We start from the raw sequence: 23,184 nt of genomic DNA on the forward strand, positions 1-23,184 counted from the left end.
CACAATGTGCAATTTGGACATGAAGCTACCTGCACTAGGTGCATTCTGCAATATTGGAATTGCTTATTTCTCTGAAAAAGATTCCTTGAAGACAGTGAACAGATTCAGGTGTGTCTGAAGCTGTTATCAGACTTTAAGGTGGCCTTAGAATCTTAGCATTATAGAAGTATTAAGGCTGAAAAGAACCTCCAAAATGATCTTCATCTGAATACCACCACGACCACTAAACTATATCATGAAGTGCCATGTCTACCTGTTTTTTGAACATTTCCAGTGATGGTGACTCAACTACTGCCCTGGCAAGCTTGTTCCAAAGTTAATCACTCTTTGAATGTAGAAATATTTCCTAATATCCAATCTAAACCTCCACTGGAATGCCTTTCACATGGAGATATGTAGATAGAATTAAACATTCTGGGTTTTTCTTTCCTGGTTGGAAACAACTTCAGAAGTATTAGATGCTGACAGTGGCGTAAGTCTCTGCTCTTTGCAGGCCTCAACCTCCTAGAGGGACAATCCCGACCCATCACATGGCAACAGTTCCAAATTGTGGACAATGATGACATCCAAAACGTTCGCTTGGTCACAGTTGATGGCTTACAGCATGGGCGGCTGTCAGTGAGAGGTAGGTAATTTCAACTCCAGAGACTGGAAAAATCTCCTCAATGATAAAACAGCAGCTCTGCTCCCTCTGCTGACCGCCTTCTTCTGCTACAACCATGCTAGACATGGGTACTAAAACAGGAATGTTCAAAAAATCAGTATTTAAACCTTTACTTTCCTAATGCATGTTTATACTCCAAAGGCAAAATTTTAAAGAGATCAGCTATGCTTTCATTGAGAAACATGGTTTAGGAGGAACACAGTCAATACATTTTTAGTTCTTACATTTTTGTTTGCAGATGTTAAGGAATGCCAAGTGATTTTGATTTACTGGCAAATACAGACAACCTTCGGATATAGTTGCTACCAGCAGCTTTAAGGTTTATTTCAAGAAGTGGAAATTAAATTAGACTTCTAACTCATTAGCCTTCTGCATTATCAATATTATTAGTTTTGCTCTGCAGCATACAAGGGGTCTCAGTGCTTGGGAAAAAGGTTGTGTAATGGCAATCACTCTGCTCTTGGCAGAGTGGGAACATGCTGCCAATATCGATGCTGAGATTTTTGATAGCTGAATGTGTTTATGTAAAATGGATAACCTAAAGACATAAAGAAACTATTTAAATAAAAGGAAAGTTAGCGTTTTGAATCTAGCAAATATAAAAACTATTCAGAAGTAAACTTAAATTCAGGAAACTCCTGACAAGTAGTCCAGTGTCTGCAAGATCATCCTGCTGCCAAGCAACAGACAGGAACAGCGTGGAGTCAGCAGTGCTGGGTGGGTTCAGCCCCAGAGACTGAAGTGTTAGGGAGACTGTGCAGCCAGTCAGGGCCCATCTCCTGGTGGCAGTCCTGCCCTTCCATACTGAGCTTGAGGGATTCTAAGATGACCATGCACCAACCAGAGGTGGATATTTTGTCTCCAGTGACTGCACCTTATTCTCTTTTGTCTGTCCGCATAGGTACATGCCAAGGAAAACATCACCACAATTTTTGGCAATTGTCTTCTTTTTGTAAAACCTTAGAGAAATGCTTGGTTTCTTTACTTGGTGGCTCTGAGGAGATCATACCTTTTAGTGCCAGCTTGCAATTCTTGAATTATTTAACTTGCCTGTATATTTGTCTGTATACATAACATTTCTAGTGAAGCAGAGGTATAAACCTGTCTTATTAGAGACAATAATATCAATACACCAAAATCCCCACGTCATTATATTTTACTTGCAACACAATCCTGAACTTTAACTATAAATACTATATTCTTTGATGCTTAAAATGCATGTAAAATGGTCTGATAAGAAAGTAGACATTGAAATTAAAGTGGAAACAACCAGAGTTAAAAAAAATCTTTGGTGTCTCTAGTTACCTTTAGTGAGATTTGGAGGATTTTCTCTGGTTTCACAGTTGCAAATTTTGCATTCTTATTAGCTATTCCAACTCCTACAATTTTTTTATTTTCCTAGATGGAGTTACATTTGATTTATCTAGTTAGCAATATGTTGTTCATCTCTCCCCCTCACAACCTGGAAATTTACTTTTCTGGGCTGAACCACACATTTTTGATGTGTTTTCTTCCACTATTTTGACAGGACAGAAAGGATTCCTGTTCACCGTCTCTGACATTCAGGCTGGGGTTGTTCATTACCATCACGATGACAGTGATTCTACTAAAGACTTTGTGGTATTTAGAATCTTTGATGGCCCCCACAGTATTCGACATAAGTTTCCGATAAATATCCTCCCAAAAGATGATAGCCCTCCATTTCTGATCAGCAATGTGGTCATTGAAGTTCACGAGGGACAGACAATGCTGATTCAGAGCTCCATGCTTCATGCTTCAGACATGGATTCCAGTGACGACTACATACTATTCAATATTACCAAGCCATCACAGGCTGGAGAAATCATGAAGAAACCAGGACCAAACTTAATAGGTAAAGAAACACATCCACAAAAGCACACTTTTCTTTGTCCCCCTTCTTTTAAAAATACAGTAAATGTTACAGTTAGACATGTTATTTTGGCTCAGGACAAAAAATGGCAGTTTTGGACTTCTTTCATTGTAGTGTAAAACCACATCACTAATGTTGGTCTCTGCACTAGGATAACTGTCCCTTCGTCCATAATTTATCCTGAAATTCTTCCATTCTGAGTCTATTTTCCTTTCCAGTACTTTTATCTAGAAAATGTGTTGGGCTAGCCAGGAGTTAGTTTACATGCACTGTGACAAATTCAGAGTTAATACATGATGCTAATTGTGCATGTAATGATGAGAAATGTAATCATGTAATGTAATGATGAGAAAGCTCTCCTGTGCAACAACCCAGAAATTCCTCTGCTAGGCTGCAGGGGCTACTAGTCCTGCAAATTCTCTTCTGAACAGGGCTTTCAGCCTGTTTGCTATGTTGCTTCATTTTTTGAATGATCTTTAAGTGACACAAAAAAGAAGTTGTTGGTGATCTTCAGAGAATGTGGAAGACAATGAGTAACATTTCAAAGGACTTAATTCACTTAGGGTGGAAAAGAGGACATTATTCTTCCTCAGTTGCACAGCTAAAGCATAACTTTATTGTAGTATTGAATTGTACTGTAGTATTGTAGTATAAATGGAGTGTTCAATGGAAGATGTATTCTTCATTTCAACAGGGTATTCTGTCAACAGTTTTCTTCAGAGGGATCTATTTAATGGCATAATTTATTATCGTCATTTGGGAGGAGAAGTGTTTGAAGATTCCCTTGAGTTTGTGCTATGTGATAGCCATGACCCTCCAAATCTCTCAGAGCCACAGGTATGAAATGGAAACATCTTTGCAGTCTCCTGATTTTTTTCTTCAAATGGCTGATACGTTACAGGTTCTGACAGGTTTTCAAATAAAACTGGTGTAGTTTTTTTCTGATGATAGTCATCACCACAAACAGTATTCTTCAGGGCTATTTCTTGTTCTTGTGGGGTTGTTCTCTCCCTGGCTGAATAGAGACAAGCTCGTAGAAAAGACTATTTCCTATACTACAAAATGAAACATTGAAAACAAATTGTACTTAGAGACAGTACAAACAAATTAAACAACTCTCCTAAAGTCAACTGAGAATAGACTATTTTTCTCATGCAAGAGTCCAACATACTGAATTTAACTTTGCATTTGAAGGGAAACTTCTAAGATTAAAAGCTTTGCCCTTAACTGTGATATGCCTCTGCTACTGATGTGATGATGACATGGCCTGACAGCCACATCTTGTATCTCATAGTCCAGTGATCCACTTCTGGGTGCATGTTGGTTCACAGCTGCTCTCTTACTGAGAGGAATGGCTGACGGTTCTACTGTCTCCCCAATTCCAGGTGATGATGGTTCACATTATCCCTGTGGATGACCAGCTACCCAGAGAAGTTCCTGGAGCAACCCGTCACCTGGTTGTTAAGGAGACTGAGATTTCCCACCTCACTAAGAAACATCTCCACTTCACAGATGTGGAAGAGCAAGACAGGGAGCTCACATACAACATAACCACTTCCCCATTTTTCTCTTGCAGCCATGGGTAGGTGCAACCTGACACACCTTCCATGTGGGACAGGGGAACAACCCATGTAAGAGGAGCAACCTCAGTGGCAGTAACATACTTGTGCCTCAAGTTCTTTATCTGTTTGTTGAAAGTGCAGGTGACAATAGCTAGATGCAGCTCTCCTGTTGATGATTAAGGGTAAGCCAGAGCCTGAAGGAACAGGGTAATAATACACAGAGTAATAAAAAATAGGTAATGCATAGTTGAACAAGAAATAAGAAGCAAGAAATCTTGTGAAATATTTCCTTTTGTTTCACATGCATTTTACACTGACTCGTGGGATCCCATGCAGCCTCAAGCACAAGTCACAGTACCTCTTCTAAGTGTTAGAATGGGGTTGACCTGTGCCTGCCCAGACTGAGGAGAGGAGGTGCTGCAACTTTTTCAAGAATATGTATCAGGCACTGCTGATTGTGGACTAGGAAGAGGCAGAGCAGAAAACAGGCAGAGCATGCTGTGGGAGCAAGGGAGGTATGGAATGAACGGGTGTAGTAGAAGTTTACATCACTGGTGTTGTAATCTCATTACAGCATCAGCAATGATTTCCTAAATGAAAAGTTTGAAATCCAGATACTGTATGGTTTAAGCTGAAAATCAACACTTCCAATTTTGACCTCAAGCAGCAAAGGATCATTATGTAGCTGGGGGAGAAGGCTGTTTCCCTAATCAATTAAATAGCCACATGATTATCTAGTTTGCTGGTTACTGCTGCTGGATAGCTGAGGTGCTGAGAACTGGTTAATTTCAGAGTTTATAAGATGCAATATATTATAAATTTATAACCATAAGTAATTAATTTTCTTACTTAAAAATAAATGCAGGTGGCGTAAATGGTATCTGGAATATGTAGAGATATGTAGAGACGAAGTTGCAGCAATTCCAGAGCTTGCTTGTAAATTAGGAGAAAATTTTTCATGACCACTTTTGGTCAGTTTTCTGTGGTAATGTTTAAAGGGATAACAAGGATGGAAGAAAGGAAAATGTTTTTCCTTTCAATGCAGTCAGAAATGCGAAGGTAATTTGAAATGCAAGATTGAGCTATGTGGCTATTTTTCTTGTTCTTTGCTACTGCTAGCTAAGATGTGACACATGTTTTTGTGTAGCTACTCAGATGCTGGGAAGCTATTTATGGTGGACACCATCCCCAAATTGGTCAAGGATCCTGCTGCTCTTGCACTGCAGTCATTTACTCAGGTTTGTTATGTTATCTGATACCATAATGAGTTCTAAACCATTTTCAAATGTTACAAGTGTAACATTTTATTTGACAGGAAAACAAGAAGTGAAAACTGAGCAGCAGTACTATCACAAGCTCAGTTTACAAAGCTCAAAACTCTGCTATTCCAATACCAGATTTTAAAACAAATTTGTATCATGCTTCAGATTTGCAATATGTTAATACAAATATCCTAAAACCAGCAGGGGCTACAGTTGCTTGGGTAGGCTGAATTTGGGTACACATGATGTAGGAGGAATGAAAAAGTACACAAAATGAGGAAATGAGACCTTAAATGGCTTCCTGCTTCATTTCAGTGTCTCCACCAGAAGATGTATTATAGGATGGAACAGGCCAGAACAGAATTTTTTTCAGGATTTTGTAGTTAAGTTTTTATGCTTTTGTAGTTTGACAAATACTAAAGTGTCCTGTTTTATATCTTGACGTATGGCTAAAGTTGCATAATGATCACTGCAGTACCATAATGAGATCTCTGACCCTACAGATCCTAAATTGTATGCCTTATATGGATGGGTATCTGGATGCAAGATTTTGATGTTCCTATCACTGGCCTGTCCTCACCATGAAACACAGGACATGCAGTTAATATTCACATTGATGAGGGCAAATTCAGCTGCTGTGGGAGGTGTTAGCTTTTATGAATCATGTATTTTAATGCCACAGTTAGAAAAGGTCCTTAGACCAGCATTTTTAAAGGGATCCATAAAGAAGTACAGGCTATCACCTCTGCTACCGCCTCTAAGCTGTATCTGGAATTTTTGCTACAGGTTTGAGTATTTGAACTTGTATTTACCTAATTTGTACCTAATGAAGCATTTAATCAAGGTATGGCTAGTAGCTAACGAGTACATGCAAAATTTCTGGAATTTATTTTGGTGGCTGGATAACACCTGAACAGGGGATGATAAAGATCCCTAATATGATGGATTATGGATATCCCCATTATCTCCTCTTACATGCACCCCTCTTCTCTTTTTGTAGCATGCTGTGAACTATATGAAAGTTGCTTACATGCCACCCCTGCAGGACATTGGACCTGAACCTCAGCAAGTCCAGTTTATTTTTTCTGTCAGCAATCAGCATGGAGGCACTTTGTATGGGATCTGCTTCAATATTACAATTCTTCCTGTGGACAATCAGGCCCCAGAGGTAGGGTGGTGGTGAAAGTGAGAAGGAAGGACTTGGAAATTTCTTTGGGAAAAAACAGAAATGCAGAGAAATGTTCTGGTTTTACTGAGATAAAAAATGAATTTTCCATGGGATCAGGGTTTCAGAGTTTTGCACACAGCTTGCATTGGGATAGAAGTATAAGGTAAAGTCTGGTGGGTGTGCAATGGGTTTTTCTGTGCTAAACTGAGATTACCTTTGGCATCTATGTATCTATACAAAAACACATATGTTACATCTTGGTCAGCAAAACTGCATCCGTATATTTTGTGTTGCTAATTGCCTATGGAGGTCAGAATCCTCCAGGAGTGGGACAAGAACTAGGATGCATGTATTATTGGTTGTTAGTAATTTCCTTAGCTTTTTCTAGCACAGCAGAAAAGAGTATATCCTTTGGCATTTTTTAAAAGATATTACACATCCCTATAGCAGAACAAATGAGAATAACCCTGTTTGATATATGTTTAGGGCTGCAACAGCACAGACAGCTCAGCATTTTTTCTCCCTGCAGGTCTTTACAACCCATTTGAGAGTGGAAGAGGGTGGCATGACCCCTATTACAGAAGGACACATTCTCATCTCTGACGCAGACACGAAACGGGAGCATCTCTTCCTGCTCCTGCAGAGGCAGCCGCAGCATGGGGTAGTGGAGCTGGATGACATTCCCATGAAAGGAGGGGACAGGCTTTCCTATGAGGACCTGTGTACCCTGGCAGTCAGGTTAGAAGAGTAGTGGCTGTCTTTTGTGGTGGCTGAGGCTCTCAGCTGAATGAGCTGAACCCTTAAGTGGTGCAGGGTGCAGAGGCTAGCAATATTCACCACAACTCTGGCAGAGCTGCTCCAGGACAAGATAGCTGTCTGAGCTTTGGGATTGCAATGTCACCGTGAAATGAGCTGTTGTGTGGCCAGGAAATGGGAATCAGCATGCCTGCTAGAGATAGGTTTCTCTATAAGGCACTGGTGAGGAAACTAGTTTTGTATTCAGCCATGCAGTTCCTGTGAAGAAGGTTGCCAGCTATTTTCTTTTAAGGAAGTTGTATGTTTATTAAGCTTGGTTAGTTTACAAGAAAACTTTTGTTAAAATTAATTAGTATAGAGATGAAAATTTTGCTTTTCTAGTTGTGGCAAGAACAAGACATGACACATTCATGCAGAGTTAGAGCTCCCTGGCTCTATTTCCATGTGTTAGAAAGTAGGCACTTACCATGGTGACGTACGTGTTTGGTGAACACCTCACAAGCAGCCAGAGAACCTCACAAGCCTTAGGGAAACCTTTTTTCTGACTGCTGAATGGTTTACTTTGGGGAGTTTCTTCTTTTAAGATACCCCAAAAGCCCTTTTGGGGAACTCTGATGCTGAATCAGCACTGTTAAGTTGGACACCCTTACACAGGGAGAAGCTTTTATACGAGGAGGGACACACGTTGTAGGGCATGACCAGAAAGCATCAATTCTTCTTCATCTTTGTGAAGAATTTGTGCATCTCTATAATCTTTTTTCACAGATATCGTCATGACGGCTCGGAGACTCTCACTGATGATGTTTTCTTTTCAGCCACAGATGGCATCCATTTTGTAGAGTTCATCCTGCATGTCAAGGTCAGTGTGTTGCATCTTTCTGAGAACTGTCTGTGTGGAGGCAAATGGTCCAAAGCTTGGCTTATGAAAGTCCTTGCATTACCTTGGAAACTGGAAGATAATGGATATATTAGGCTTCCATTTAAACCCTAGGTTTCAGGTTTATGTGGCAAACTTGAGAGGAGCTTTGACTTATGCTTTGTACTGAAACTATAATTATCTAGTTTGGTCTACTTACGTCTTTTATTCTCAATTCAGCTGGTTTCTTTTTGCCCATGGAGAAATGCCAATATACTCTGATATCTGCCATCTCTGGCATCATACTGTTAGTCTGAGCTGCAAAGCAGTGTCCTGAATTAACCGGCTTCCAATGAAATGAGCAATAAGAAAATCTTAATTTATTTTTCTGATTAGGTGCTGCCTGTGAATGATCAGCTACCTGTTATGCAAACAGGCCTTGTTCCCGTGCTCCACTGCCTGGAGGGTGAAGCAGTAGTTCTCTCCTCACAGCACATTTATGCCACAGACGCGGACAGCGATGACATGGAGCTGATGTTCATGCTGGCCCGCCAGCCCTACCAGGGCGTAGTGAGGAAAGCTGGCATTGCCGTGGATCGTTTCTCCCAAGCCGATGTCGTCGCTGGTTTAGTCACATACAAGCACACTAGTAAGTGAGCTGAGGACAGAATTCGACTGAAAGGTGGTCAGACAAGTGTTAGTAAAAAAACCTTAACCTGAATCCATGCCTTTGTGGAATTCCAGTAGGAACTTCCTAGAAACCACATGTTGTGACTAGGGAAAAAATTAACTGGCTTTAAAGCAGAGGGGTGATGATAGACATCTACCAAATATTTTAATATGTTCTCCAAATCCCTGCTTGAACTGAAAATTATATTTGAACAGGTACATGAAAGCATTGTAATCCCAGAGGAACTCTTTCACTGTTGTTGACATATCTTGGGCTTTTTTTGGTAAAATTATTATTAAGTACAAATGAGAGTATTTTGATGTGTTTCATGACACATCAAAAAACGCTTTTGTACTTCTTGTTTACCTCTCCAGTTTAGAAGGTTATCTGCTTTGGACAGTTCACAGTCTTTCTTTACCACAAGATAAAGGAAGTTCTGACTTTCTTCATGAGAAACACAATGTTAAAAAGACATTATTTTGTGGTTTTATTGTTAGTAATTTTTTTTTTTTTTTTAGTTACTGGCAGAAATCAAGGGCTGGTTAACCCCCTTTCTTACTTGAATTTATCCTTTCATTGGGATTAAAGAGGTCCTCTTTCTACACCTCTGAATGACAGCTTTAGTCTTTTTTTTCCCCCCAAACATTCTGGTCTTCTGTTTAATTATTCTGTAATTTTGTGTTAGCATGGAGAATAGATTTTTTTTTTTCAAGCTTGGCACTGTCTAAAATGAACAGCTGGTATTTGAAAAGGAAGTACTTAATTGTGGCCACCAATAACAAACTTTTATTTTGCATTCTAAAGATATCACAAGCTGTATTTCAATGACAATATTTTGCAGGGGCAATGAATGAATATTTTACAGGGGCACCTTCAAGAGTGTGGTGTTTCTGGTTTTCATTTCCAAATTTCTAACATTAATTGTGCTCTCATTAGGTATTGCAGGAGAGTCTGGGAGTCACTGCCTTTCCTTTGCAGGCTGTTTATTAATAATATCTTGCAGCAATACGAGACACGTGCTGCCAGAAGTGCTGACAGCTGGAGTACTCTGACCCACAGATGTTTCTTGCTAGGGGTGGCAGTTCACAGTCCTGTATCAGGCCACATTTTAAATGTGATTACACATAGACATAATATGCAGTACAGTAATAAAGTACAACAATAAAGTACGGCCCTTGTTATAGTCCATTTTGAAAGGATAAGAAGCATATAGGAATACAGGTATTACTTGCCATATTAAAAACTTTTCTTTTGGAAGATCATGGATATTACCATCTGTCATAGAGGAACACATATATATATATATATGTATACACACATATACATATACATATATACACACATCTGCATCTACACATATTCATATATAAGAAATATTTTCCAACATTCTTTGAGAAGGAGTGCAGAAAAAACACTTTTTCTACACAATATACATTTTGTACATACATTAGTGCAAAAAGAACAGAATCCTGAGGACTATTAGCCATTTTATTACTATGTAATAGAATATCATAACACTGCAATTGTAACATTATAATTTCTATAATACTAAGACTCTTTTCTATACCGTCTTATTATATCATAGAAGTGAGCTGGTTAAAATTAATTGTAGACAACAAACCGAATCTCTAACCAAATAGCACCCTCACCAGCCAGAATTAAGAATTCCAGTACTTTTGCTGCTGCTTTCTTTTTCTTCTGATACTTGATACTGAAGACTGTCCTTGCAGGATAAAAATTAATCTTCATGAAGTTTTGGTAAATAATTTCTTCTGAAACATGATATCTTTCCCCAGGCGGTGAGATTGGCCTGACTCCTTCCATTGAGATCTTAACCTTGATTGTCTCTGATGGTGAGGCTGGCCTAGATGTGAAAGACTGCTGTTATGATGGACCTCGTTCTCCTCCAGTTTCACGTGATGATCCATTTCCTGTCTATGACCTTAACATCACTGTACTTCCAGTGGATAACCAGCCTCCATCAATTGCAACAGGTGAAAGCTTCTTCTCACTACAGCAGTACAAAGAGGGAGGGCTACACAGTACTGTAATGGCTAACAGATGACTCAGGATGGCTTTTTTGGTTGTTTGAGTTTTAGCATTACAGGTAGTTAGTTGAGATCAACATACAAAAGTTTTGGATCAGAATTTCCATCAATTTTATTTTCTTTTGCTTGTACAGCGCAAACACCCAATCCAGCTGGCAGTGCAAGGATGAGCTTGCTGCTCTTCAGCTGCTTGTTTAGAGCATGTGGTTAGAAATGAGAGTGCTCAGATCTGCTCCCCACCCTGTCCACATGCTAATTGCTGTGTATGTAGGCTGTGTCTAGGTAAAAGGGATCAATATCTTGTCCCTGGACTTAACTTGTGGCTCAACGGGTGTCAGGTTTATACAAAAGCATAAACATAAATAGAGATATTTTACTTACCTTTGTGTGTAGAGTATAAAAAAGAAATTTGGGCCTTACATGAAGGGACAGAATCATTGCTACCTACTTATATTTCATTCTTTTAGCAAATAAAGACAAAATCTATACATTAATAGATATGAAGCCACATTTTCACAAGTACTCTTCAGAATGTAAGAAACTCAGTTAAAATGGAAATAGAGTTGATTATGTAAATCTTGTCCAGCTGCAGCCCATTGTGTGAAATTTCAGTCAATTTCCTGGGCTTTTTACTGTGGTTTGTGATATACATATTAGAAGTATGTTTTCCATCTGCTTGTGTCTTTCAATGTCATTTGTTTGCATGTATCAGGTATATGTTATGTATCTCAGAGAATATTTAAGCATATGTATGAATAGCTTTGTAATTTGCAGGCACTCACCCAAGTAATGTTCTGGAAATGAAGCATTGTCTCAGCAGGGAAATTAAGAAGTGATGCATGAAAAATTGTTCATTATGAGCAATTCTTAACAGCTCTCATGTAATTAATGCTCTGACAAACAGAGGTAACAACTGTTTTTGAGCAGTATATAAACCTTACCTAATAACTTAACCAGTAAAATATTTTCATGATCCTCTTCTTTACTTTTATGATGGCAAAAGCAGAGATGTTGGTGAAAGCAGAGAAAAAAAATGTTAAAACCCCTCAGTAATTAAGTATTTATTGTATTTCCCCCCTCAGTTATTAGTTCCATTCTTATTAACAAAAACAACAGTAAAATGAGCTCATGACCAATAATGCTTAACATGTTTTTTGTGCACAGGTGCAAGTTTTGTGGTGGAGGAGGGCTCCTCAGCAGCCCTTACTACCAATCACTTATTTGCCACTGACCCTGACACCACTGCAGATGACTTAGAGTTTGTGTTGGTTTCTCCTCCCCAGTTTGGCTACATTGAAAATATACTGCCTTCTCCTGGGTTTGAGAAGAGCAACATGGGAATAAGCATAGGTAAGTTTTAACAATTTATGATAATCAAGCAGATTAAACCTGGAGGGCTTGTGGAAGGCTCTGCAGTGGGCTCTGGTGGTGCAGATTCAGGTGTGGGCATTAATATGGGCTTATTGAGGAGTGCAGGTGCTGGCAAATGAAGAGCAGTGGGACTTTGTGGGAGGACTTCAAAGGGAGACTGAAGCTCTGCAAATGTGAAGAATTAGCCCTTGAAGTAAACAAGGCAATACTTGTTTTATGCAACCAGCTGAGATCTATTAGAAGTCATGACATTATCAAGACATTTCTCTGCTCTCCCTGCCTTCCTCTTCAGTCCCCCATGAAAAGATTCAGCATTCCATCATCTATACCTCTGTCAATTAAATGCAGTAGCCTGGGTCCCACATTAGTTTCCAAGACAATGTTACAAAAGTGATAGACATGGTGTTTTGACTTCGATGGTGACTTCCCTTGCCCACGTTCAAACTGTGTTAGGGGGTTTCACCCTCAGCAGAACAGACTGTGACATGCTTTGTAATGCTACCAGCTTTTACCAGCATTCTCAGCTGGAAACCTGCAATCACTGAGTCTTTAACGCCTCATTTTTGTGGTCTGTCAGCCAAATAAAATGTTACTAGAATAATATAATCATGGAATCATTTAGCTTGGAAAAAACCATCAATTTCAGTGATTAACACAGTGCTATCAAGGAATCTTGGACCTCAGATATTTTCCTACATATTATTTGTGTTATATACATATATGTTTCAGCCCATATTTATGGGCTGAAACAGCTGAAGCAGAATGAGGCAGTATTTTTTGGGGGAAAGGGCTTGTGCCCTGCAGTAATACATGCAATGTAACTCTTACAGTCAAAAAACTACAGTTTTGAAATTTTGAAGAAGTTCAAATTATTTATTCTTTGAAAAAAGACATAGTTTCAATGTTTTAAATGATGGATAAAACTAGATGGCATGAAAATATTGTGCTAACTCATTTTCTCTTTAAAATCTGTAGTTTCATTTCAGCTGAAGCACCTGAAAGCCATGAATATAAACTATGTTCAAGCTAGGCACTTGCAAATGGAGCCGACAGAAGACAAGTTTGTACTTTGTGTCACTGATGGGTTACATAGATCAGCAGAGATCCCATTTTTTGTGCTAATCAGCCCAACCAATGATGAAGTTCCAGAATTCATAACCAGGAATATTACTGTAAGGAAATAAGCAAAATGCCTGTCATAGAACTACTTTAAGGAGAAACCATTCTTTAACATAAATAAGAGCACTGACCTGATATCTGTTCCCCTGTATATTTCCCTTACTTTTGTAGTTCAGCCTACTTCAGAAACAGCCTATGTAAACCTGTAAGACAGGGCTTCAGTGAGATAGGAGCAGGGCATAGCTCTTGGAAATCTGAAGTTTAGTAAAAAGAATAGCTCAGATCTTTAAACAAATAAGTAATCTAGAATACAGAGCAATCTTTAGGCCTCTTCTGAATTCTCAAGAGCTTTCACATTTTTAATAGAGTATTTTTTATATTTCTGGCATAGTTTCTCCCCTCTCTGTAGACTTTTTTAAATATAAATAGCTCTGTGAGCACAGAGTATAAACTTACTCTTACTGTAAAGTAAAAAGTGATCATACAAATTTATAAATTATAAATAAAAAGTGATGCATATAAATTTATATATATATAAATATATATATAATATATATATAAATATATATATATAATATATATATATATTTTTAGATACCTTTATGTATTTAAAGGCTTTCTCCTTTGTGCATTTCTGAACATTAGATTTGGCATTGACTTATGTAACACATTTTCTATTAATTTGGGCAAATATAAACTCCTTATCTCAACTCTCTTCATCACTGCAACCTGCAAATTTCTCTGTGTCTCTTAAACTCGTTGAAATCGGTAGCTGGTTAAAAAGCCACAGGGTAAGGGGTGGATGAATCAAAAGATACACTTGTACACTAAAATACCCTACTCATGAAACCATGCTAGAATTCTATCATTTATTTTAATGTAAAAGAATTGGGTGTTTTTTCTTTCACATTCAGGTTCAGGAAGGAGAGATGAAAGAGCTGAACCTGTCTGTTATCAATGCAGTTGATCTGGATGTGCCTCAAGACCCTCTGGTGTTCAGGGTTGTGCAGAGGCCCTTGTACGGATTCCTTATTAATGGTGTTCACGGCGGTGATGTTCTACATTATAGAGACTTAATTAACCATGATCACCACAGCCATGGCTTGCTTGTTCATGACTTTTCCATGGAGCTACTGAGGAATGGTAGGTGCAGCATTTTTCTGACAATGGTCTTTCTTTCCTTTAATGAGGCAAGTGGCACACTAAAGAAATCTTCATCATTTATTTATTCATTTGCCTTATGTTTATTTTCAAGAAAGTGTTGAGGAATGGAAGTTGTCCCATTTAATGTTCTTCTTGTCTATTGATTTGAGGAACTGCCAATAAAATCATCCTGGGAGACCTCTGTATCACAAAGGGTAGTAATATGAGTAGGAAAATCACAAAAAAAAAAAAAAAAAAAAAAAAAAAAAGGAATTATGTAATATGGTGTAACATAATGTAACATCCTCAAACAGATTTGTAAACATTTTACAGCACCTAGAATAGAGAGACAACAAGACTGATTTAAAAACACGTTAACTGATCATGGGAATAAGTTCTTCTTCAAATGATCACAGAATTGTAGAGCATTTTGAGTTGCAAGGGACCTTTACTAGTCCACTTCCCCTGCAATGGGCAGGCACAACTTGCAGTGGACCAAGTTGCCTAAAGTCCCATTCAAGCTGACCTTGAACACTTCCAGTGTTCCACAGCCCCTCTGGACAAACTGCTCCAGTGTCTCACCACTCTTACTGTAAAACGTTTTGTCCTTATGACCAACCTAAACCTACTCCTGCCCCTTGTTATGTCACTACAGGCACTGGTAAAAAGTCTCTATCTTTCCTATAAACCTTCTTCAGACATTGAAAGGCTGCAATTTACCATATGTCTAGTAATAAATGTACAAATTGGGACTCCACAGCTTAGCATGATCAGTCAGACTGCTTTAAAACAGCAAATCTATTTCAACTACCTGTAATGAAAAAAGTGGATTTAACACTGCAAGGAATATAGTGGATTCCTCATGATTGTGGCTATTTAGTGAAATGTGGAATCTATCAATATGAAGAGAGGCATGAACTCAATACTGTCACTCAAATTTCAGTTCAGCCCTCAAAACCTGAGGAAAGAATTTATGTCTCTCTGCCTGTCCAATATGAACCTCCAGAAATATCAGGTGTCTACCCCAAATTCTTCTGCCTTCCCAAGTCTTGGTTTTGACTTTCCTTCTTGGCTTTTTCCTTTTGTTATCCACAATGGTGAAGGAGCCACCTTTGTCCTAGAACTTCTGATTGTCCATGGTCATAGATACGAAGCCAGCTGTCCTTCCAAAGGCTTCTTCAAAGTCGCCTGAGGGCTATTTAAAGCACAGGAAAGTATTTCCAGGCGGTCTCACCTTCTCTATGGTCCCTATCAAAGTGATTTGGAATAAGGAGAGGAGGAGAAGAAATGTACCTTTTTCAGATTGACAGAGAGCCCTTTTTTGGAGAGTCACTCCTTGCTTAGGTCAGGCTGGTGACCTTGAGTCAATAGTATGTTGTTAGATCACTGAACAGCAGTGGCTCATAAAACTCATCTTGTGGTAGCTAAGGCAAGTTTATTGTTACCCTGGCATATGGGGAGGGGAGATGGAAGAAAGGTGATTGAAGCAGAGTGAAATGATGAAGGATTTTGCAGGAGTCAGATTAAGTTGCTCTTTCCATTTCTCTCACTCATTCTTCCTCTCCCTTTCTTTCTCTCTTATTTTTCTCCCTCTTCCTGCCTCACATAGGAATGAAGCTGATGTACATGCATGACAACTCTGAAAACCTCACTGACAGCTTTAGAATTCAGCTATCAGATGGAAAACATAAAGTCCTCAGAACCATTTCAGTGAAAGTCATTCCAGTTAATGATGAGAAACCAGTGCTGAGCAAGTAAGTCACATGTTCCTGTTTATGACAGTGGGATGTGTTCAGAAAAAATGATGGAAAAGTGCACAAAACACCAAATCCTAGGATCATACCATTGTTAAGGTTGGAAAAGGCCTTTAAGATAATAAAGTCCAACCATCAACCTAGCCTCCCATCATGTTCACCATTAAACCACATCTTTGGTGTCTGATGCAAAGAGGAAGCCATAACCAGTAACAGACTAATGTCAGTAAAAATGTTTCTATATAGATCTCTGTAGATCCATTTAACAAAAAAAAAATAAAAATTAATGAAAGAAGTGCATGCTTAGTATTGCTCTATATTAAGCAAATAGAGGAAAAAGTGCCTGGGGAAATGTGTTCATTTTTTTTTTTTCATAAGTTGTTTTTCACAAGGTGTTTGCCAGGTGTTGTGCCTCTGCTGAACACTGACTGCCATGGTACTGTTTTTCCTCTCTCTGAGAGAAATAAACACCTGCCTAAAACACCTCTCTGAAAGCAATTCTGGATTTTGGAAGAAAATGTGAGAGGATCCACAAGGTTGAAGCAGGGAAAGGGCTTTCAGATTGTAATTCTCTTCTTTTATATTCTAAAATTCTTTTTCTCTGCCATAATTCTGCTGCTGCAAAGGCACACACTAACTTCCCTAATGCTTCAAAACCAGGACTCATAGATGGATTAGACATGGTCAGAAATGGCCTGGCAGACCATTTATAGATAGGCAGCTGGCTGCAAAAGAGCCAAACCTCCTGGACATTTTAAAAAGGAGCTCATCCCTTGGGATCTGCAACTGATGACTTGTCACAGAGCATCAGGACCTACATATTTGTGACTGTTTTCCAGCTCCAGACAGGCAGATGGGAAGCTAAGAGTCCAAAGGTTTTGTGGGTATAGCTCTGAAACACTAAAGTTTGCATTTCAGACTCACAACCTGTCAAGCAGACTGCCACTAAGGAGGGAATTTCTGATCCCTCAGGGTATTTGGCTTACTTTCATATCAGAGTTACATTTCCCGTTGCAAAGAATTTCTAATGTTATTTTTCCCAAGTAGAGCTTCCTACAATAACAAATGTTAGTTTCTTAGCTAAAAGATTTTCAATGACCACATAAAGCTAACATGAGAGAATGACAATTTTCAGTTAGAATAAAAAGTATAATTTATGTATGCATATATCATGTACAGATAATTACTGATAATTGCCTATTTATCCCTCACATAATGCTATAGATTGATCTGCCATTTTCCACCTTCTCTCTCTAAAAGGAGATGATGAAGTGCAAGAAGTCAAGTGTCTTTAGCTTTGCCCAGCTAGATCCAGAAACTGTTGCTTCCTTGTCTGGCAATGTTAGGTCCACCACTCGACATTCCTGTGATGAACAGTAGCATAGATTGAGACATCTACTCCCAAAATAGCTATTCCTTTATAAGAAGTTAGTAGCTCTTGCCTGTTACTTCTCCACTGAGAATTCTGCCAGTATTTAAGCAGTAGTGCTTTAAGAAAATGTTCAGTTTGGCACTGAGGTGATTTGGCTGACACATTCTACATATTCAGTGTAGGCTTCAAAGTTCCTTATGCTAGTGCAGTGTCTTACAGGTGAATATTGGGCAGTACCTGTAATCTTTTCTTAATGTTTTCATCTTTGGACACTTTCTGGTGCTCAGGGAACCCCAGGGATTTTCAGCTCTCATCTCCATTAGTTATGGTCAACAGACTGAAGATCCTGTGATGGGATGTTTTTGGCTGGAAAACAGTGCCTCTTATTCTCAGTGATTGCCAAAACCTCAATCTGTCACCTTTTGGATTGCATCCTGCAACAGAAAGTGCCCTTGGGGAATTTAAGGCCTTTACACATTCCTCTTGAGAGCTTCTTCCCAGAATGAGATGTGGGTGCTAGAAGGAGCATAGAGAAGAATCCAGTTAGATATGGTTGTTTCTCTTACAGATAGAGGTGAGCCTTGAAGACCAGTTGCTTGAAAGGCAGTCGTTTCCTAAATAATCAGTTCATCATTGCTGTGCTCTATATTAGCAGTAACAATGCAGTCTATTTGTTTACATTGTCTTCTTCCTATAAATTGTATGAAGGTAAGCAGAATAGGGTCCAGGGAAATAAGAGAGCTGTTTGTCACCATTGTAAGGAGAAGCTTGTATGCACTTTTTGCTTTTTTTTTCTCTCTTTTGAACAGAAATAGGCACGCTTCTTCAATTCTCTCTGAAAATGTATTTTCTGTCAGCATTTGGTTATTTCTGGCAGAGAAATTACGTGTTGAAAAGGTTGCTTTTATTGCATCAATACATGACTTTTAATTTTTTCAGGAAGAACAATATAGAGGTGAACATAGGTGAAACTCAAATAATTTCTAGCGCTGTTCTGTCAGCAGAAGATAAAGATACCTCCAGGGAGAGAATTTACTACTTATTTGAAAGACTTCCAGAAAATGGTCAGCTTCAGCTCAAGGTTAGTATTTGTACTTCAACAAAAAGCAGCCATACAAAGAACTCTCTCTTTTTAGTGCAAAATGAAGATCATTTTCCTTTTCTCCCAAATGCCTGTGATATTTTAAAGTAAACACTTGGCCAGTTTGATTGTTAAAGGAGTGTTTGAGTCAAGCAATGATGCTGCCCAAGAGGTTTTGGCACTATAACCCAGACACTGAACAGGAGAAGATGGAAAGTAAAAAAAAAACCACGGCAGATAATCTGAATTGAAAATTGAAAGAGATGCGGGGATAATCATCCCATCATCCCACAGAGAAAGAAAAGTCAAGCTGGGGGGGAAAGTCTTTTATTTAAAAAAAAAAGAAAAAAGAAGAAAAGGAAAATAAAAAAGAAAACAAGCCTTTACTTCAGTTACTTCATGGTTCAGAAAGCATAGAAGGAGTTGCATGTGAAGGAGTAAGTAATACCTCATCAAGTAGAAGAAAAGCACAGGGGGAAGGAAGGGAAAATCAAGATGATGGAAAAGATATATCAAAAGGAATGGCAAAAAATAAGATTAGAAATGGAAGATGAGATGACAATCCATTGACCTCAAATAAGCAAAAGGAACAAAGCTGGAAAAAACTTCCTCTTTTAAATAGCATGCTTATGTGATAGAAATAAAATTCCATTTCTAAAACTTGTGAACTTGGAAAGCATTTTGATGCTGGATCTCAACCTCAATCTGTGGATCACATAAGACTTGTGAATTAAGTCTGAGGCAAGAGACAGCTGCTGACTGGAGTCTGTTAGTTTGAACACATAGGGCACATATATATGCTCTCTGCCCTTGATAACCTTTGCTGTAAATCTAGTGATGCTGTTACTTCTGCTAAATGTCGAATTCACGGATCAGTCCAATTTAGGGTACTAGAACAGCAAGAAATGTTATGATGTGATTCAGTGTATTTTTTTTTTTAGCTAAGGACCTCTGGGGCTCTAAATTTCTGTGATTCCCTGAAGTTATTTCTGATACAGTTTTAGCTACGATTTCAGATAGAACCAAGAGCAGATTTTTGAAATGAAAAAATAGAAAACATAAGCTGGGTCCGGGACGATTTAATTTTTATCTTTGTGTCTGATTGAGAAGTATGCAGAAATTTATTTCCTAGAGTAAAAGTGGCTAAACTTCATATTACTCTATTTTATTAATCTATTATTACTCTATTTCATTAATGATCATTGTATCTTCTCTAGCCTTGTATCTGCTGGAAAAAAACTCCAGTTATTTGCTGCCTTTCAAAACATACTGTGAGGAAAGAGCCTATAGAAGGAAAGCCAGGTAGCTGCCACTAACAGTCTACATAACTACAAAGAAACACAATTAACTGGGAAGGATGTATTTGTGATTATCAGTTAATGAAGGATGCTTATGCTTTCTAGGTAGGACAAGAGTGGGTGACTCTCCGAACAGGAATGAAGTGCACTCAGGAAGAGGTGGATATGAACCTTGTGAGATATGTCCACACAGGAGCTGTGGGATCCAAGAAAAAAGACAGCTTCACATTTTACCTCTGGGATGGGTACAACAGATCCCCAGCTGTGGACTTCTACGTAAATATCAAGGACTTGGAAAAGGGTAAAGATCCACTATACTTGATGTTTTACAGTGCCTATTTCTGAAACCAAGATACCTGAGTGCATGTCCTGATCCTTTTCTTAGCACTATATACATCCTGGCAAGTGTCCCTGCAGATCCTGTAAGTTTAACTGCTTGGACTTCACTGTTGGCCAGGTCTTGGGATTTGAAAAGCCTCTGCCAAATGCAATGTGTTGTAGTTTGCCTCCCAAGACTCCCAGCAGCTTTGAAGATAGCACTGAAAATATCTTTCTGAAACTATTTTTATGTCTGAGTAAATCAGCACAGGAAAATGGCAAGAATATAAAAAGGTAGGCAAAAGACTGTTCAGAAACAGCTCTCTCTCCCAGGTTATTCTACAGTCTCATGGTCCCTCTTCTTTTATTACAACTCTATTAAAAACATAAAGGTTTTCCTGCTAAGGTTGGAAGACATGCCAAAAGCAGCTGTAGCCTCTTCATCCTTGGCCCCAAGAGGATAATAGTTTTCAGGTTCCAAATGGATAAAGCCCTAAGGAATGTGGCTTTGGCTGATCTCATGGCTGACCCTGCTTTCAGCAGAAGGTCAGAATAAAGATATCGTGAAGTTCTTTCCATGCTGAATTTCTCTATAAAGTCTTATCATTTTTCTACCAATGGTGGCTTTCCTGTGACTAAGCAATGCAGAAGAGATCATCCAGTTCAATATGACTATTTTAGTGTTGTTCTGTCTATTCTGCAGGAGACATAGCGGTTTTTACGAAACTTTTAAGTGTGCCAAAAGGGGACCACAGCTGCATTACAACTGATGTCCTCCTTGCACTGGATGGTACTGACAAGCCAGAGGAGCTCCTTTATGTGATAACCTCCCCACCCCAGTATGGACAAATAGAGTATATCAGCTATCCTGGCATCTCCATTACGAGCTTCAGTCAAATGGATGTAGCACGACAGATTGTCTGCTATGTTCACAAAGCCAAGGCAGCTGCTCGTGAAGATACATTCAGGTAAGGCATAGTACCCCACCCCTCAAGCTCTTCCCCTTGAATTTTTGGGGTGTTTAAAAATCCTGCACTGCACAACACAAAATGCCCAACCCCCTCCCCCCGCCAAAAAAAAAAAAAAAAAATTAAAAAGAGCCGGAGGCTCTGTGTGAATTCTCAATGTTTACATAGCACATCTATTTCTACTGCAATAAGTATAGCTGGGAATGATTTGGTAATAAATTCATTTTCTCAAGGATTCTGAAAACATAACCAGAGACACATTTACTCAATACTAGCTTCAACATTACTATAGCACCCAGGCATACACAGCTGTTAAGATTTAAGTGAGAGAGAAGGACTGAGAACATGGTAGAATTTTCCTTTGGTTTCTCACTACAGCTGGATGTGGTAAAGCTGGTCCATTCAGGTAAATGCAAGCTTTCTTCTCTGATATAATTTGTCCTATTAATTTGATTATGAGTTTTCTGAATCCCTAAGTATTCTGGAATATAATGAAAACCAGTCCACTTAATTTAATTCGACAATACCATAGTGTCAAATACGACAATACCATATTGAAATTCATGTAGACACTTGAAATTTTGGGGTAAATCCACAGCTCAATAATAAAGAAAATGTTTCTAAAGGAAGAATAATTACTTTTTGCTAATATTGGTAATTTTTTTCTGAGAATAGCTTTTGACAGAAGATGGATTTACTGTAAAATTCAAAATTAAGAGCTTATTATTTTTCATTTGTGACTAAGAAAAATTAAAGACTTGGCTCCTAAGAGCTGCAGTTCAGGAGAAAACCCTTTTTACAGCCACCTAGAATCAATTCCTGATCTGAACGGCTTTTTCTGTGAGGCATGATGAAATTGGAGAACACGTTGCATCATCCAGTTCGAGAACTTTTTTTGCAGGCAAGTCAAGCAAGTGGGGCTTGGAGACATCAAATAAATCTCCCTGTGATACTGGGTCAGGTAGCATTGTCCAGAGTTAACCCAAAAGTTCTTCTGAAACTTTCCTCAGATTAAACATTTTTAACTATCCCTTCCTCTGCATTCAGTGTGGTGGAAATTCTAGTTAAGAGATTTGTCTGATTCACTTGTACTCACTACAGGAAAAGTGAACACTTATTCCCTGGTTTTTTGTTTCTTAATTTTGAAACATTTTCACCAAAACTAGATTAGATTATTTGAGTAAGGTTGCAGTCATGCCAGCCTTAGTTTGGGTGGTGTAGCATAGTGGCTTGTGTCAGTATGACTTCCATATCACACTAACGAAAACAGATCAAACAATTCTAGGCAAATTGCAAAAGTGGATAAACCCAATGTTTTCTGTTTAGGCCAATGACTAAGAACAAACTAGAAAGTCAGTCTTATAAAGGTAAGGTTATGATGCTTTAATAAATATTGATATTTGATAATTATTTTAATCCAAACAATTGTGTTACTTAATGTTATCATTTAGAAAATAATTTGGTTTTATGTAGACATATAAATATTCTGGCAGAACAGTATTATTATTTCAACAAGGAATTAATTATATGGGTAATTGTGGGAGGAGGAGGAATTAACTGACCAGATTTTTACTTCCCACTAAAGTACTTCCTTCAGACATAAATTTACCTGTATTGTTTGGTGCTGTTGGCCTGGAAGAAAGATTTGGCAGCGCTTGTTTGGACAGATGACTTCAAGTGATTAGCAACCTGACATCAGATGCTGGCAGCAGGATGCTAAAAGAACATGCTAATGTCCTCCATTTTGACATGCTGGCTCGATTTTGTAATGAGTTGGCACTATTTATGATTCCATTTTTATCTTTTAAATGCCATGACAGATGGTAGGTCCTATAGCCAACTCCATTGCCATCAAGCTGCAGAAAGCATGAAATGTTGGTAGT

The 23,184-nt window shown here is 38.5% G+C and overlaps 1 protein-coding gene across 2 annotated transcripts in view; it reads left to right on the plus strand.

The window, feature by feature from the left end:
* Positions 1-23,184, plus strand: part of FREM1 (FRAS1 related extracellular matrix 1) — a 63,170-nt gene that overhangs the window by 16,841 nt on the left and 23,145 nt on the right. For both annotated transcript variants that reach the window (XM_023943444.2, XM_086867615.1), the window contains exons 8-24: positions 494-625; positions 2,193-2,537; positions 3,250-3,392; positions 3,941-4,137; positions 5,265-5,355; positions 6,380-6,547; positions 7,077-7,285; positions 8,069-8,162; positions 8,556-8,808; positions 10,626-10,823; positions 12,042-12,227; positions 13,224-13,420; positions 14,282-14,510; positions 16,120-16,264; positions 18,576-18,717; positions 20,121-20,316; positions 21,037-21,301. In XM_023943444.2, the coding sequence (XP_023799212.2) occupies positions 494-625; positions 2,193-2,537; positions 3,250-3,392; positions 3,941-4,137; positions 5,265-5,355; positions 6,380-6,547; positions 7,077-7,285; positions 8,069-8,162; positions 8,556-8,808; positions 10,626-10,823; positions 12,042-12,227; positions 13,224-13,420; positions 14,282-14,510; positions 16,120-16,264; positions 18,576-18,717; positions 20,121-20,316; positions 21,037-21,301 (3,190 nt within the window). The remainder of the gene's footprint in view (positions 1-493; positions 626-2,192; positions 2,538-3,249; positions 3,393-3,940; positions 4,138-5,264; positions 5,356-6,379; positions 6,548-7,076; positions 7,286-8,068; positions 8,163-8,555; positions 8,809-10,625; positions 10,824-12,041; positions 12,228-13,223; positions 13,421-14,281; positions 14,511-16,119; positions 16,265-18,575; positions 18,718-20,120; positions 20,317-21,036; positions 21,302-23,184) is intronic.

This window comes from Cyanistes caeruleus, chromosome Z, assembly GCF_971803275.1.
Source record: "Cyanistes caeruleus chromosome Z, bCyaCae1.hap1.1, whole genome shotgun sequence".
NCBI classification, from domain to species: domain Eukaryota; kingdom Metazoa; phylum Chordata; class Aves; order Passeriformes; family Paridae; genus Cyanistes; species Cyanistes caeruleus.